The following is a 16,092-nucleotide window of genomic DNA, read 5'->3' as shown; positions in this document are numbered from 1 at the left end:
ATTTTTCAAATGTTTTTTTAAGATTTGACAAAACAAGTATTCAAGGTTAATTTGTACAGTTGTTCTTAGCTTTATACATCATTTACATGATATCATTATAAATCACAAACTTAGAAAGCACACTACAATAAACGAATAAAAGGTATTACAAATAACACAAAATAACAAACATGTCTAAATGTAATTATTACTGAAGAGTGACATTGTGAAAAAAATTTAAAATGAATTTTGGATACTGTGTGGCATTAGTTGTGCTAAGAAAGGTATAAAAACAGAGTGCTCATGTGAAACATACTGATACGCAGGATGTAGGACCCAAATGCAGGACTAGAGAAACAGAGGGATAAACTAAAAGAGGCAGCTTTTATTGTGCTGTAAAAACTTGAATACTAGTTACAAGAAACAAAACATAACAACTAGAAGCTAGGAAACTAGGAACTCAGGAAACCAGAAAACTAGAAACAAAGAAGGTAGAAACTTGGAGCTGATGAGAAATAAATATAGGAACCAGGAGCACAGAGGAAACACACAGTACTGAGATGGTACAATGCAACAATGGACAGAGGAAAACACAGGGCTTAAATACACAAGGGAGAAGGGAATGAGAAACAGGAGGAGCGCACAGCTGGAAATAATCACACATAGCGAGATGTGGAGGAAGTGAAACTGAAACCAATGAACACGGGACGTGAGACTGACAAAGTACAACAGGAACCCAAAAGACATTCACAAAGACACATACTTGACACTAAGACATGGAGACATGACTGACCGAGGAGCTGCTCGATTTGTTCTCCACATCATGGACTCTCTGCTCATTTCAGCTACAGGTCCACCACTGGTCAGAACAGCCAGCAACTCGCCAGGTTCCCCAGCTGCTCTGCATTAATTAATCACATTTTATTTAACTACAGTACTCTATATATTATTTTATCAATGACATATAGCTAGGTTAGACTCATGTTATCTCAGCTTAAATGTCAAAATGTGTATAAACACTCATGTTGCAAAGCAACCCCACATGATGCAGTAGTGGTTTTACATTGATTTCTTTGGGTTCAAAATGATGTCCTCAGTGGTTCTACACTGTAAACCCAAAGAAGTTAGCAGAACTTAAAAATTAAGGCAACTGATTGCCTCATTTTTTTAAGTTTATAAACTTAAGTGTTGAACCTTATGAGAACTCCAATGATTTAATTCCATTTGAAATGTAACTGTTGACTAAAATAAAATTAAAATGTTTAATAATTAAATTAAAAAAAATTAGTAACTAGAACTAAAAGTTTTCATTTATGATTCCCATGGGAATAAGTTGGCATAAATGTCATGATCCGGCTGTGTGCAGGCAGGGATTGGACCCAAACGCAAACTCACTGAAACATGAGGAATAAACTCAAAAGCACTGCTTTATTGCCTGAGTACAGGGAAAACAGAGAACTAAACTAAACTGGGAAATGATCAACTGAAACGCGAAGAAACACAGGGAAACAAAGCCATGAGGGATGACGCGACATGGAACAGAGGGAGACTCTGACATAAATACACAGAAGGTAATGAGGGAAGTGGAAGCACACAGGGAACACAGCTGAGGACAGTTACACTTGACAGGACGGGGAGGACACGAAACTGGAAACCCTGACACCAAGATGTGGACAAGGGAGTCGGAAGAGACTCTGCAGGGATGCTTCGAGTCAACTGACTGGGATGTTCTTTGTGATTCCAATCAGGACAATATTGACAATCTGACAGGCTGTGTTACAGACTATATCAACTTCTGTGTTGACACTGTGGTCACCAAAAAAACTATTCTGTGCTTCCCCAACAATAAGCCCTGGGTTTCCAAAGACATCAAAGCAACCCTGAACAAGAAAAAAAGAGCTTTCAGAAACGGTGACAGAGATCAGCTGAAACTGGTGCAGAAGGAGCTGAAAGCCAAGATTGCAGAGGGTAAAGAGTCCTACAGACAGAGGCTGGAAAACAAACTGCAGGAAAACAACACCAGGGAGGTGTGGAATGGAATGCGGGCTATCACTGGCCTGAGACAAAAGAGAGGTGTTGGGATGGATGGGGACGTCGAAAGTGCTAACAACCTAATCTACACTTCAATAGGTTCGACTGCATGTCTTTCATCCTGTTTTCCTTCTTTCACCCCAACCGGTCGCAGCAGATGGCCGCCCCTCCCTGAGCCTGGTTCTGCCGGAGGTTTCTTCCTGTTAAAAGGGAGTTTTTCCTTCCCACTGTCGCCAAAGTGCTTGCTCATAGGGGGTCATATGATTGTTGGGTTTTTCTCTGTATTTATTATTGTGCTATCTACTGTACAATATAAAGCGCCTTGAGGCGACTTTTGTTGTGATTTGGCGCTATATAAATAAAATTGAATTGAATTGAATCGACTGCCCTGCATCTCCTGTCTCCACACCCAGCTCTTCCCATCTTCTCCTTTCGCCTCCCCCCTCTCCTGCCCCCTCAGACTGTCTCACTCTGTCCCTCTCAGCAGATGACATCAAAAAAGAATTGGGCAGACTCCACTCCGGCAAAGCTGCTGGCCCTGATGGTGTCAGTCCCAGGGCCCTCAGGTGCTGTGCTTCCCAGCTGTCTGGAGTTCTACAACGGATCTTCAACATGAGCCTGGAGAGTCCCATCACTCTGGAAGCAATCCTGCCTGGTTCCTGTCCCTAAAAAGATCAACCCGTCGACCCCCAGTGACTACAGGCCAATGGCTCTGACCTCACATGTCATGAAGATGCTGGAGAGACTCATCCTGAAACATCTGCGTCTGCTGGTGTAGCCCTGGCTGGACCCCCTGCAGTTTGCTTATCAACCTCGTATCGGCGTGGAGGATGCCCTCATCTACCTGCTGGACCAGGCTTATTCTCATCTGGACATTGTTGGGAGCACTGTGAGGGTCATGTTCTTTGACTTCTCCAGTGCTTTTAACACGATCAGACCATCACTGCTGGGGAATAAGCTCACGGAAATGCAGGTGGACGCCCCACTGGTAGGTTGGATTACGGACTATTTAACAAGTCGACCACAGCATGTCCGACTGAAGAGCTGCCGCTCAGATAACATCCTGAGCAGCACAGGGGCGCCGCAGGGGACGGTCCTATCACCCTTCCTCTTCACTCTCTACACATCTGACTTCAGGTACAAGTCTCAGTCATGCCATCTGCAGAAATTCTCTGATGACTCTGCCATTGTGGGCTGTATCAGGGATGGACAGGAGGAGGAGTACAGGAGTGTGGTGGACAGCTTTGTCGAGTGGTGTGAGCTAAACCACCTACAACTTAACATCACAAAGACAAAGGAACTGATTATGGACTTTAGGAAGCAGGCTCCTCCTCCTACCCCTGTCACCATCAGTGGGGCTGATGTGGAGATCATTGTACCTGGGGGTACACTTGGACTGTAAACTGGACTGGACCAAGAACACCAATGCTATCTTCAAAAAAGGGCAGAGTCGGCTTTTCCTACTGAGGCGGCTCAGGTCCTTCAATGTTGGTAGGAAAATGCTGACCATGTTCTATCACTCGGTGTTGGAGAGCGTCGTGTTCTTTGCAGCTGTGTGCTGGGGAAGTGGGGTGAAGACAGCTGATGCCAACAGGCTGAACAAACTGATTAGAAAGGCTGGTTCTGTCCTGGGTGTCAGACTTGAGAACCTGGAGGAGGTGTCTGAGAGGAGAATACTAAAAAAGCTTCTTTCTATCATGGACAACCCCTCCCACCCCATGCACGCCCCCATGATGGACCATCGGAGCAAACGCAACAAAAGACTCATTGCCCCGAAATGGAGAACTGACCGCCACAGGAAATCCTTTGTACCGGTGGCAATAAGACTGTTTAACTCTTCCTCACTCTGTAGGTGATTTTCCTGAGACTATTACCTATGTTATTCTGTTCCCTCCCAGACCGTGCAATATTACCCAAGAGTACTTATTGAATATTTGTTTTCATCCCCCCATCATATGCTGCTACTCCCTTTATTCTATTGCACAATACTTGTCACTTTCTAGAACCGCCTGCACTGATAGTTAAGTTATTTATTCACCAGGATATAGTTATGTATATTACTTTGTTAGAGTTATCCGATATTATGTCTTGCACTATCCTACTGTATATTACTGTACACTATTCTTATTGTATATATTGTATATCTTATATCTATTTCATCTGTTCCTCGATCTCTCCTGCTGTTTGAGCATGTACATGACAAAAGAATTTCCCTCGGGATAAATAAAGTTGTTCTTATTCTTATTCTTATTCTTAAACGTAACACAGGAAGTACAGAGAAACAGCCTGGAGAGAGAGGGAGAGAACATGAAGAAATACACGAAGGGAAGAGGAAAACACGGAACACAAGGAGTGGGAGCAAAGCACAATAACTCACATCACTATATAGACAGTCACACAGAGGGAGACACAGAAGGCAACAACACAGGGGGAACATATGGGCAGAGAAGACTAAACACAGAACAGAGGGCACAGAGAAACATCCAACCGGTTTTTCACATGTTATCAAGGGGAGGATCTCAGAGCAGCCCTTCTGCCCTCGGTGTCAGACCACTTCGAAGAACCGGCTTCCCCTGCAGCCTGTTATTTCTGTGACACACAGTTTACAAACACCCATTGTAAACTCCCCTATGGTTATAAAAGATATGGGGTTGCCCTACTATTGTAATAGTTGTGGGAGTCTCCTAGTGGGTGTGTGTTTTTAGTGGCAGCCATTCCATGCTGCTCGTGTTCCGTTTGTACGTGTTTTGGAGGTTTCACGTGCTTCGGAATTTGTACGTGTTTTGGAGTTTGTACGTCCTTCTGAGTTTTACGTGCTTCGGAGTTTGTACGTGCTTTGTCTCTAGGGGCTACCATAAATATACTTTTATTTATTCATTCCACATGAAATGTAATAAATAAATTATAAAATACAAAAACCAACTATTTACATTTCAACTTTTAACTATTTAACTATTGAAATTTTCAGATTTTTCCTTTAAACTAATTTAAAGTGAAACAACACAAAACACTGCAAACCACAACACAATAAAATCTAAATTAAAATATGCAAAACAAAAAGAAGACGCACATTTTTTGTCATAAAAAGCCTGGGATGATGTTTTGGGAGAGTGTTTTCCTGCTTGGAATTGCACATATAGGATTCACTGCATGAATAAACTTTCTGAATGCTTTATCATAATTCCCATCACTAGAATACAGAGCTACATTATGGCTGGTGTTTCTGGCTTTTCAATGAGTCCTGAATTGCACCTGCTCCCATTTCAAAATCAAACAACTGTAGACAAGTTGGTAAACCTCCATACAGTGAATTCTTCATTAGAAGAAAAAAGAAATCTAAATAAAAAGGTCAGTTGACTGCTTTTAAAGCTTGCAGTTGATGCAGATATTGTAAATGTCCCAATAAATTCACTGCAGTAGATTCAGTTTTTTGAAGCCGTTAGCAACAACAACAACAACAACAACAAAAACTACTCCACTCTCTTCTTAACCTATTATATCACAATAAACACATATCTTTTATGTTTGCGGTCAAATTGACCCATCCATCCATCCATCCATCCATCCATCCATCTTCTTCCGCTTTTTCCGGGCCTGGGTCGCGGGGGCAGCAGCCTAAGCAGGAAAGCCCAGACCTCCCTCTCCCCAGCCACCTCCTCTAGCTTATCCGGGGGAACAAAAAGGCGTTCCCAGGCCAGACGAGAGATACAATCTTACCAGCGTGTCCTGGGTCTGTCCCGGGGCCTCCTCCTGGTGGGAAATGCCTGGAACACCTCACCCAGGAGGCGCCCAGGAGGCATCCTTGTCAGATGCCCGAACCACCTCAGCTGGCTCCTTTCGATGTGGAGGAGCAGCGGCTCTACTCTGAGCCCCTCCCCGATGGCTGAACTTCTCACCCTATCTCTAAGGGAGAGGCCAGCCACCCTTTGGAGGAAGCTCATTTACGCCGCTTGTATCCACAATCTTGTTCTTTCGGTCACTACCCACAGCTCGTGGCCATAGGTGAGGGTAGGGACGTAGATCGAGCGGTAAATTGAGAGCTTCGCTTTTACGCTCAGCTCTCTCTTCACCACGACGGACTGGTGCAGCGTCCGCATCACTGTGGCTGCAGCAACAATCCATCTGTCGATCTCCGGCTCCCTTCTCCGAACACTCGCGAACAAGACCCCGAGATACTTGAACTCCTCCACTTGGGGCAGGAACTCATCCCTGACCCTGAGTGGGCACTTCACCCTTTTCCAGCTGAGAACCATGGCCTCAGGTTTGGAGGTGCTGATCCTCATTCCCGCTGCTTCACACTCGGCTGCAAACCATTCCAGTGCGAGCTGGAGGCCATCACCCGATGAAGCCAACAGATCCACATCATCCGCGAAGAGCAGAGATGGGATTCTGAGGCCACCTAAGTGAAAGCCCTCCGCCACTTGGCTGCCCCTAGAAATCCTGTCCATAAAAATTATGAACAGAATCGGTGACAAAGGGCAGCCCTGGCAGAGCCCATCACCTACCGCGAACGAGTCCGACTTATTGCCGGCAATGCGAATGGCAATGTGTAGGGATCGAATGGCCCGTAGCAATGGGCCAGACACCCCATACTCCCGTAGCACCTGCCACAGGACACCCTGAGGGTCACGGTCGAATGCCTTCTCCAAGTCCACAAAACACATGTAGACTGGTTGGGCAAACTCCCATTTGCCCTCAAGTATCCTTGAGAGGATAAAGAGCTGGTCCAGTGTTCCGCGACCAGGACGGAAACCGCATTGTGCCTCCTATATCTGAGGTTCGACTAGCGGATGAACTCTCCTTTCCAGCACCCTGGCATAGACTTTCCCAGGAAGGCTCCGGAGTGTGATCCCCCTGTAGTTGGAACACACCCTCTAGTATCTTTTATGTTTGCGGTCAAATCGACCCAGGAATCAAAACCTTCCAAACACGTTTCCCATATAATTTAAATGAATTAGAAAAATTTAATGATATTTTTTTAAGGAGCAGGTACTTAATATCGCACACAAGGGAATGCAGGTTCATTGTAAATGCATTGAAACAGACCTTTTTTCATGGGCTTGGGTCTGGGGACCCAGGGCTCATGTGCTTCATGGACTTTTGTATATTTGCTGGTCTGTCTTGGGCTGGCGGTCCTCGCAGATTGACCGCAGTGTTTATGCTTTGTGTTCTCGTGTTCCCCATTTTCCCGGTTTGTGTGTGTGTGTCTGTTGGGTGTTCTGGTTTCTCTGTGAGTCTGGGACCGAATAATAGTGTACCCGCCATGGGGTCTCGCCGCACCTGGAGCGCAAACACATAACTGCAGCTGATTAGCCTCATCTCAGGAGCTTCGTTGTGAGAGAATCTTTAGTTTTGCTCAGAAGCTAATTATTGAAAGTGTTGGTTGTCATGGGTGTTAATCCTGCTAATCCGTCTCTGGTTTCCTGTTGGATTACAGAAACAGAGGAACGGAGTGGGTGCACCGTGAACATTGAACAGAAGAGCGGAACACGGACCACTGTCATGGGAAGGGGACAATACACGGCAATCGGAGGACACTCTCACACTCACTTGGAGCATGCACCGAAAATATTCTGCACCTTGTTGTCATTTTTGCTATAAATAAACGCACTGTCTTCATTCAGAGAGTCCAGCATTTGGGTCCTATATCAGCGTCACTGACACCTTTATGAGACGTGTGAGTGCTAGCACTGATAGACGCTCATATTAGAGATTGGAGATTGCTGTGTTTAAGGACCACAGTTCAAATCACCATTAAATTAATCATGCAGAGCAGCAAAAGCAACAAGGTCTTCTTACCAAGACCAACATTCAGGGTTGGCGCACTCGAGACAAAATTTGTGATTTCACACAAAATTGCAAAGAGTTTTTGGTGAACACTGCAATCTAATTTGCCTTGAGAACAAAAGAAACATTGAAGACATTTTTGTATTTCCATTTGGCTCTGGATATTTGCTCCTTTGTGCAAGGAGGACCACTGCCAGAGCCCTACCAAATGACCTCCAGGTCATTGGTGTGAATGTCTCTGACCAAAACAATTGGACTTTATGAGGGTGGCTTGAGGGTAGTGATGTGTGAATTGATACTGAAATATTGAGTTCTCCAATACCAGTCATTTATGTTCTAGAATCGATTCTCACATTAAAATATCGATATTTTAGTAATTTAGGGTAAATTTGTAGTTTATCATTAACAGAAACAGAGTGGAAAGAAACTATATCATTTGGATTGTCTACATTGGAAGGGACTACTTCCTCTTCCACCTTTGATAGTCACGTGCAAAATACGGCTGTATAAATATATGGCAGCCCCTTGGCGTGTGCACTCACAACAATGGCTGAGCGTAAATGGAGTCATGTGCAGATGTATTTTACATCCACAAACAGCTGAGACGTGGTTTGCGATACATGTGACAAGAAAGTGAGGTGTTGTGGCAACACCACTAACCTGGTCAAACACCTCAGAGTAAATCATATCACAGAATATGACAAGCGTATGTTGAGGCGAACTGAAGAGGAGGAGTGGAAAGGGACAGGTGCTGCTAGGGCGAGACCGATGTCTCTCACGGAGTCCTTTAGTGCTGCAGGCAGGCAAGGTGTTTTGTAAGTTTTTGTACAAAGTATCGGTAGCAGATCAGTATCGTCGATACCACCCTGAATTTTACTTGGTATCGAATCGGAAAGGAAATCAGTGGTATCCCACATCACTACTTGAAGGCCCAACGTTCTTTACTGGCCTGTGTGGTCACTGCCCAGCATCGTGGAGTCTGTTGGGCATTTCTCATATAGTACCAGAATTGGTATGTCCACCATTGGTGGCCTGTGGTTTTCACAGATGAGGTCGGTTCACCATGAGCACATGTGCTATGGGGAATGTTTTGCTGCCTGTAATGTCATTTAACATGACAAGTTTGGTGGTGAGTAAGTGATGGTCTGACAAGGAATACCCTTTAGGAACTCACAGAGGTCTACAGGCTTGGCTTAAATATAAAAATTTGAAAACAGCCTTTCATTTCCAGTATACTGTATTATGCAAAATACTATGCTTTTACTATTTTGTTTAACCTCATAGGCATTGCTCAAATTATTGAGCATTATTACCGATTATTATTAGCCTATCAGAAAAAATAAAATGTATTGCTTGTAAATTATTTTTGAACACATTTCAAGATGTAAAATACAGATTATAGAACATAATGACTTTCTCAAAGACTGCTGCATAAGAGCATGTCATGATAAAGACGTAGCACTGCCTTTGAACAACTATATAAATCAGTGAAAACACACCCATAACAGATGCCTGACATCAGGCAGGGATGGAGCTGTCAGCTGTGTTTATTTGTCTGAAATTGTATCTGTATTTGGTTGAGCTGAAATCAGCTCTTGCCCTAGATCTATCTCTAGAAGGTCTGGATCAAATGCCTACAGAGGCTCAGGATAGATCTGTGGCTTCTTCTGTGAAATGTAAACTGCAGGGTAGCACTCGTATCCCTGCATTCTCAATGGATGGGGACTATATTATTGGTGGTGTTTTCTCAATCCACTACTACATGCAAACAGTAAACCATGACTACACTACCATGCCTGAGCCAGTGAGATGCAGTGGGAGGTCAGTTAGTAAAAGGATTGGTTTACAAAACGTGTTTGATTGAGCTGGAATAGTAAGAGTCTGACCTGTATGTTGTCCAATGATTTGTAAAAAAATCAGTAATTTTTTCATATTAGTGATACTGATACTTTATTTTCTTCAAAAGTGAAATTATACTGTGTAAACTTTCTTATGAATGTTTAACATGAGATAAATGCCTATATTATTATCACTGTTATTATATATTAATAATATGTCATTTTGCTTTGATATCAGTTATTAATCTTGTGTGCTGAATTTAACCCTTATATTTTATCCTCAGATATAAGGGTTATTAGTTGTTTGTGGCCCAACTAAAAATTTTCCTTACTGTCTTTTTTTTTCTGTTGAAGCTTAAAATATCTGAAATCTATGTAGTTTAAAATCGAATATTGAGTTGATGTTCTTTTTGCAGCATTAATACCCGTGAGCTGCGCTTCTCACGAGCCATGGTCTTTGCCATCGAAGAGATTAACAACAGCACAGAGCTTCTGCCCGGGATAAGGCTCGGGTATCAGATCTATGACTCATGTTCATCAGTGCCCGTGGCAGTGCATGTGGCATTTCAGTTGTTAAATAGCTTGGACCCTGTGTTTTACACAGGTGGCAACTGCTCACAATCTGGTATGGTGATGACTATTGTTGGTGAGTCTGGGTCTACACCATCCATCAGCATGTCACGCATCCTTGGGTCTTTTAATATTCCTCAAGTAAATGGCAATCTTTGTATTTCTAATAAGCATGCAAATAAGTTTTGATTGTGCCGTCCTAAAAAGAGTTTTGTTTCCTCTTTTACTTTAGGTGAGCCATTATGCCACTTGCGCATGTTTGTCTGACAAGCAGCAGTACCCGAATTTTTTCAGAACAATCCCCAGTGATCGTTTCCAAGCTGAAGCGCTAGCCAAGCTGGTAAAGCACTTTGGCTGGACTTGGATAGGTGCTGTTCGTTCAGATTCAGATTATGGAAATAGTGGCATGGCATCTTTTCTAGAATCAGCACAAAAAGAGGGGATCTGTGTGGAATATTCTGTATCTTTCTATCGGACTCACCCACATAGCAGGATCCAAGAAGTAGCAGATGTTATCCGCAGGTCTGTATATGACAGATTTTGCTTAGATTGAGATTTGCTTAAAGAAATCCATCCATCCATCGAATTAATTCTGCTTATTGTTTTGTGTTTTATTTACTGCTGTCTGTTAGATTAAGAAAATTAGAAATAAATTAGAAATTAAACAATTAGATTAATACTGGATGTGTAACAAAGTTACAAGAAATTTCTTAATGTATTGCATTCTTTCTTAAGGTCTACAGCAGTGGTTATTGTGGCATTTGTTGCTTCTGGTGACATGAAAATTCTGTTGGAGGAGCTTTCACGTGAGCCTTCCCCACCTCGCCAGTGGATAGGCAGTGAGTCATGGATAACTGATTCAGAATTTAGAAGGTTTAATTTCTGTGCTGGGGCCATTGGATTTGGGATTCAGAAGTCTGTAATCCCCGCTTTCAGAGATTTCCTGCTTAATTTGTCTCCCTCTCAAGTAGCTACATCCCCTATGCTTACTGAGTTCTGGGAGGAATCGTTCAACTGCAAAATGAAAAAAAGTGAGAAAATCCTTCTGATCTTTAGCAACTGTTGTTTTGCTCAAGTATAAGGTTAAATAATATTGAAACTTTATGTTCTGATCTCTGGGGTGAGGTTTAGGCACTCAGTTAATGTAGTGATTTTGTCCCATTTTAAAAATGTGACTCGTTGTCTATTAAGGAATTTTATACTAATATGATTTGGTAAATACATGACAAATGAAAATGTGTTAATGAAATTTAAAATCTTGCAGTGATGAAACATTCCCTGTGTCCTCTATTGTTTAGGTCCTGTTGTAGACAAGAAGATATGTGATGGAACTGAAGACATACAGAATCTTCAAATCCCGTATACTGACACATCTCAGCTCAGAATTACTAACATGGTGTACAAGGCTGTGTATGCAATAGCACATGCCATCCATAATACAGTGTGTCAGAGAACCAATGGCATAGCTAAGTGTGACAAACTAACCAAGTTAGAGTCCAAACAGGTCAGCTCAAATGTATATGCTAATATAGTTTCTTTTGTTACCACTAATGTATTCTTCATGAAATCAAATATTAGTATAAGGCCTAATATTTTGGCATATCTTTTCCCTGCTTTCCATTCCTTTCTAACATACAGATTTTAGCTGAGCTGAAGAAGGTAAATTTTTCCCGAAATGGTTATGATGTGTCATTTAATGCTAATGGGGATCCTGTGGCTATTTATGAGTTGGTTAACTGGCAGAAGAGTGAAACTGGAAAAACAGAGTTGGTAACAGTAGGGCTTTATGATGCATCACTGCCAGTGGGCCAAGAGTTCCAGATTAACCAGAGCATAACCTGGATGGAGGATGGCACCCAAGTAATGAGTCAAAGGACAAGATCCACACTGCACCTTGGAGGATTAAGGATTTGTATTTATGTCTTTTGTTTTGGCTTTATCTCTCACAGGTGCCAGTGTCAGTGTGCAGTGCCAGTTGTCCTCCAGGAACTCGTAAAGTGCTGCAGAAAGGAAAACCCATCTGCTGCTATGACTGTATACTGTGTCCTGAAGGAGAGACTAGTAATACAACAGGTAAAATAAAATGATTTTACATATATTCAAAATTATTTTAGTGTGCATAACAGTAGCAGCGGGAATGAGGATCAGCACCTGCAAATCTGAGGCCATGGTTCTCAGTCGGAAAAGGGTGAAGTGCCCACTCCGGGTTGGGGATGAGTTCCTGCCCCAAGTGGAGGAGTTCAAGTATCTTGGGGTCTTGTTCACGAGTGTTCGGGAGAAGGGAGCCGGAGATCGACAGACGGATTGGTGCTGCGGCCGCAGTGATGCGGACGCTGCACCGGTCCGTCGTAGTGAAGCGTAAAGCGTGCTGAGAGTAAAAAACGAAACTCTTAATTTACTAGTCGATCGACGTCCCTACCCTCACCTATGGCCACGAGCTGTGGGTAGTGACCGAAAGAACGAAATCGCGGATTCAAGCGGCATAAATGAGCTTCCTCCAAAGGGTGGCTGGACCCACCCTTAGAGATAGGGTGAGAAGTTCAGCCATCGGGGAGGGGCTCAGAGTAGAGCCGCTGCTCCTCCACATTGAAAAGAGACAGTTGAGGTGGTTCGGGCATCTGACAAGGATACCTCCTGGGTGCCTCCTGGGTGAGGTGTTCCAGGCATGTCCCACCGGGAGGAGGCCCCGGGACAGACCCAGGACACGCTGGTGAGATTATATCTCTCGTCTGGCCTGGGAACGCCTTTTTGTTCCCCCGGATAAGCTAGAGGAGGTGGCTGGGGAGAGGGAGGTCTGGGTTTCTCTGCTTAGGCTGCTGCCCCCGCGACCCGGCCCCAGATATAGTAGAAGAAGATGGATGGATGGACGTGCATAACAAAAAAATTAACAAATTACCTTTAGAAGCCTTCTTTCTGTCTCTCTTCTTTTTATTTACATGTGATAGGGTGGATATCTACAATAATATGAATGATTGAAATATTACAATTCTTATAATTCTTGTTTTTAATTTATGTATTTATTTCAATCAGATTCGGCTCATTGTTTGCCCTGCCACAAGGAATTCTGGCCTAATGCAAAGAAAGACACTTGCATCCCTAAGCCTGTAGAGTTTCTTTCGTTTGAAGACATCCTTGGAATCATCTTGGCTACACTCTCTGTTCTGGGTGCTTGTCTGGCCATTATGACTGTAGCTATATTTTTTCATCACAGGACATCTCCAATTGTCAGAGCCAACAACTCTGAGCTAAGCTTCCTGCTGCTTATCTCACTGACTCTGTGTTTCTTATGTTCATTAACTTTCATTGGAGCACCATCTGAGTGGTCTTGCATGCTGCGTCACACTGCATTTGGCATCACCTTTGTGCTCTGTATCTCCTGTGTACTTGGGAAAACTATAGTGGTTTTAATGGCTTTTAAAGCAACACTTCCAGGTAGTAATGTGATGAAATGGTTTGGTCCTCCACAACAAAGAATGACTGTTATGTCTTTCACCTTTATTCAAGTTTTAATATGTACTATTTGGTTGGTAGTGAGCCCTCCCTTCCCAATTAAAAATCTAACCACATACAAGGAGAAAATCATACTGGAATGTGCATTAGGCTCTGCTGTAGGCTTCTGGGCTGTGCTCGGTTACATAGGCCTACTTGCTGCTTTTTGCTTTGTTTTAGCTGTCTTAGCCCGCAAATTACCTGATAAATTCAATGAAGCTAAATTTATCACCTTCAGCATGCTGATATTCTGTACCGTGTGGATCACCTTTATCCCAGCATATGTCAGCTCTCCTGGGAAATTCACTGTGGCTGTTGAGATTTTTGCCATTCTGTCCTCCAGCTTTGGGCTAATAATGTGTATATTTGCTCCAAAATGTTTTATAATTTTGTTTAACCCTGAGAAAAACACCAAGAAATATTTAATGAACAAAAATCCAACTTAGGTTTGTAATTTTTAATATTATAACAGGAAGATCAAATATTAGACACAATGAATTATTTATAACTTTACCTTATTACTTACTCATTTATTTCTCAGTTTTTGAATCTATGCCTATACATATACAGGGTGGTGAAAAAATATTTCTCCCTTTTCCAATTCATAGTTTTTTTTATATTTGTCACACTTAAATGTTTCAGATCATTAAATACATTTTGATATAAGATAAAGATAATCCAAATACATGTAAAATTTAGTTTGTAAATGATTAATTTCATTTAATGAAAATCATAAACCTGTTTAATGTCATGTCAAGCATCTTATTCCAATTTGAATCAAGACTAGGCCACTTAAAATTTTTAGATATGTTTTGCTTTTGTTTGGTTTTTTGAGTCACTCAGGGGTAGACTTGGTGTTGTGTTCATGATCATTGTTCTTTGGTATAACCTAAGTGAGCTTGAGCTTTAGGTCATAAACTCGTGGCCAGACATTCTACCAATTTTCTGGTAGAGAGCAGAATTCACAGTTCCATTAACTACAGTAACAATTACAGGAAACTGTCCTGGTCCTGATGCATAAAGGAGCCCCAGATGATATTAAAACATAACTTTTTTCCATTAATAAATAAAATCATTATTGAAAAACTGCATTTTCTTTTTCCTAAATATCTTTATCTAATATTAAAATTTTGTATTATATTTATCTATTTCTTATATCTATTTCTTATATATATATACATATATATATATATATATATATATACATATATATATATATATATATATATATATATATATATATATATACATATATATATATATATATATATATATATATATATATATATCAAACCAGAGGCAGAGGTACAATAATGTTGACCAGAATTTTCCAAAGTAAGTATTGTGCAGAAAAAAAAAAATCAAATAGTAGACATCTGTCTGATCTGTTGCTTGAATGTAGTGGCAGACATCCTATACAGCCATGTTTAGATATAAGATTCCTGTTAAATGCTACCATTCACATCAATGAATATTTTCTATTTGGAATGTGATATCATCAGAGAATGTGGGTAAAACAGAAGCGACCTTGGCTTGGTTTACTTTGACTACATGGCCACTCTTACCCGTTTCTTCTTGCTCTCTCTCCTTTTGCTGTCTTCATCCTCTCTCTCTATTTCTCTCCCTATCTATCCTCTTCTTTCAGTCTTTCAGCTGACACCAAAAGGTAAATGTAAGAGTGAAACAGAATTTACAGCCCGATAGATGACTGGTTTACATCACCTTATAACGAAGTTCTAATTGAATATGGGCTGTTGCTGCCCATTGATAGGTAACAATTTTGCAGTTTTCACTTTTCCTTGCTAATGTTTCAGATAAAGTTTGTTTTAAATCAGTACTGGATGGCCATGATCTTCATGACCACTTCACATGAAAGGGTGTAGTAATGGAGCAATACTGAAAAAATTCTAATATTAGAAAAATATGAAAAGGATACACAAAATACAGAATGAAAGCAACACAGCTGCTCCAAATAAGTCCAAAGTGTGAATTCACTGTTTTCCAATTTAGTATTAACAGCGCTAAATGAATGTTCGTTGACCCGTAAGACTGGAAAAAAGCTTCTATTTAAAAAATGAATATTGAAAAGACAGTTTTATTATTACAGCTGCTGCCTTTAACATTCTGAGATTAATTAAAAACTAAATACAAAAACTGATTTCAAAATGTGTTTACATGCAAATTGAATTTAAAATCATCAACTGCAAAGAGATGCTCTGTTTTAGGCTCATATATTAAGAATTAAGACTATATATATATGGATTAAGATAACAATAACATTGTTGTAAATTGTTCCCAGCCAATAGAAGAAAAAGCAAATAATAAAGCTGCTTCTAAATGCAAAGACATTAAACACTACTGGAAAATCTCTCAGACTGTCATTAGAGAGAGGTCTGAG

The 16,092-nt window shown here is 41.4% G+C and overlaps 1 protein-coding gene across 1 annotated transcript; it reads left to right on the top strand.

Moving 5' to 3' along the window:
- The first annotated feature begins 6,339 nt into the window (after nucleotides 1-6,339).
- Nucleotides 6,340-14,770, top strand: LOC100691424 (extracellular calcium-sensing receptor). The gene is made up of 8 exons (XM_019367123.2): nucleotides 6,340-9,618; nucleotides 10,052-10,346; nucleotides 10,438-10,727; nucleotides 10,941-11,236; nucleotides 11,504-11,709; nucleotides 11,844-12,065; nucleotides 12,155-12,278; nucleotides 13,236-14,770. Exons 1-8 carry the CDS (start codon nucleotides 9,326-9,328, stop codon nucleotides 14,138-14,140), a joined length of 2,631 nt encoding a protein of 876 aa, XP_019222668.1. The 5' UTR covers nucleotides 6,340-9,325; the 3' UTR covers nucleotides 14,141-14,770.
- Nucleotides 14,771-16,092: the final 1,322 nt, after the last annotated feature.

The sequence above is a fragment of the Oreochromis niloticus genome, linkage group LG14 (genome assembly GCF_001858045.2).
Source record: "Oreochromis niloticus isolate F11D_XX linkage group LG14, O_niloticus_UMD_NMBU, whole genome shotgun sequence".
NCBI classification, from domain to species: Eukaryota; Metazoa; Chordata; class Actinopteri; order Cichliformes; family Cichlidae; genus Oreochromis; species Oreochromis niloticus.
The sequence above is the reverse complement of the archived record's forward strand: the minus strand, read 5'-3'. Positions and strand labels throughout refer to the sequence as shown.

Bases quoted from the DNA above. Each gene is read 5' to 3' on its own strand.
- LOC100691424 (XM_019367123.2), top strand. From the start codon at position 9,326: ATGGAGCTGTCAGCTGTGTTTATTTGTCTGAAATTGTATCTGTATTTG. The intron at 9,619-10,051 runs GTCAGTTAGTAA...TTCTTTTTGCAG, and splicing joins CCAGTGAGATGCAGTGGGAG to CATTAATACCCGTGAGCTGC. The intron at 11,237-11,503 runs GTGAGAAAATCC...TCTATTGTTTAG, and splicing joins CAACTGCAAAATGAAAAAAA to GTCCTGTTGTAGACAAGAAG.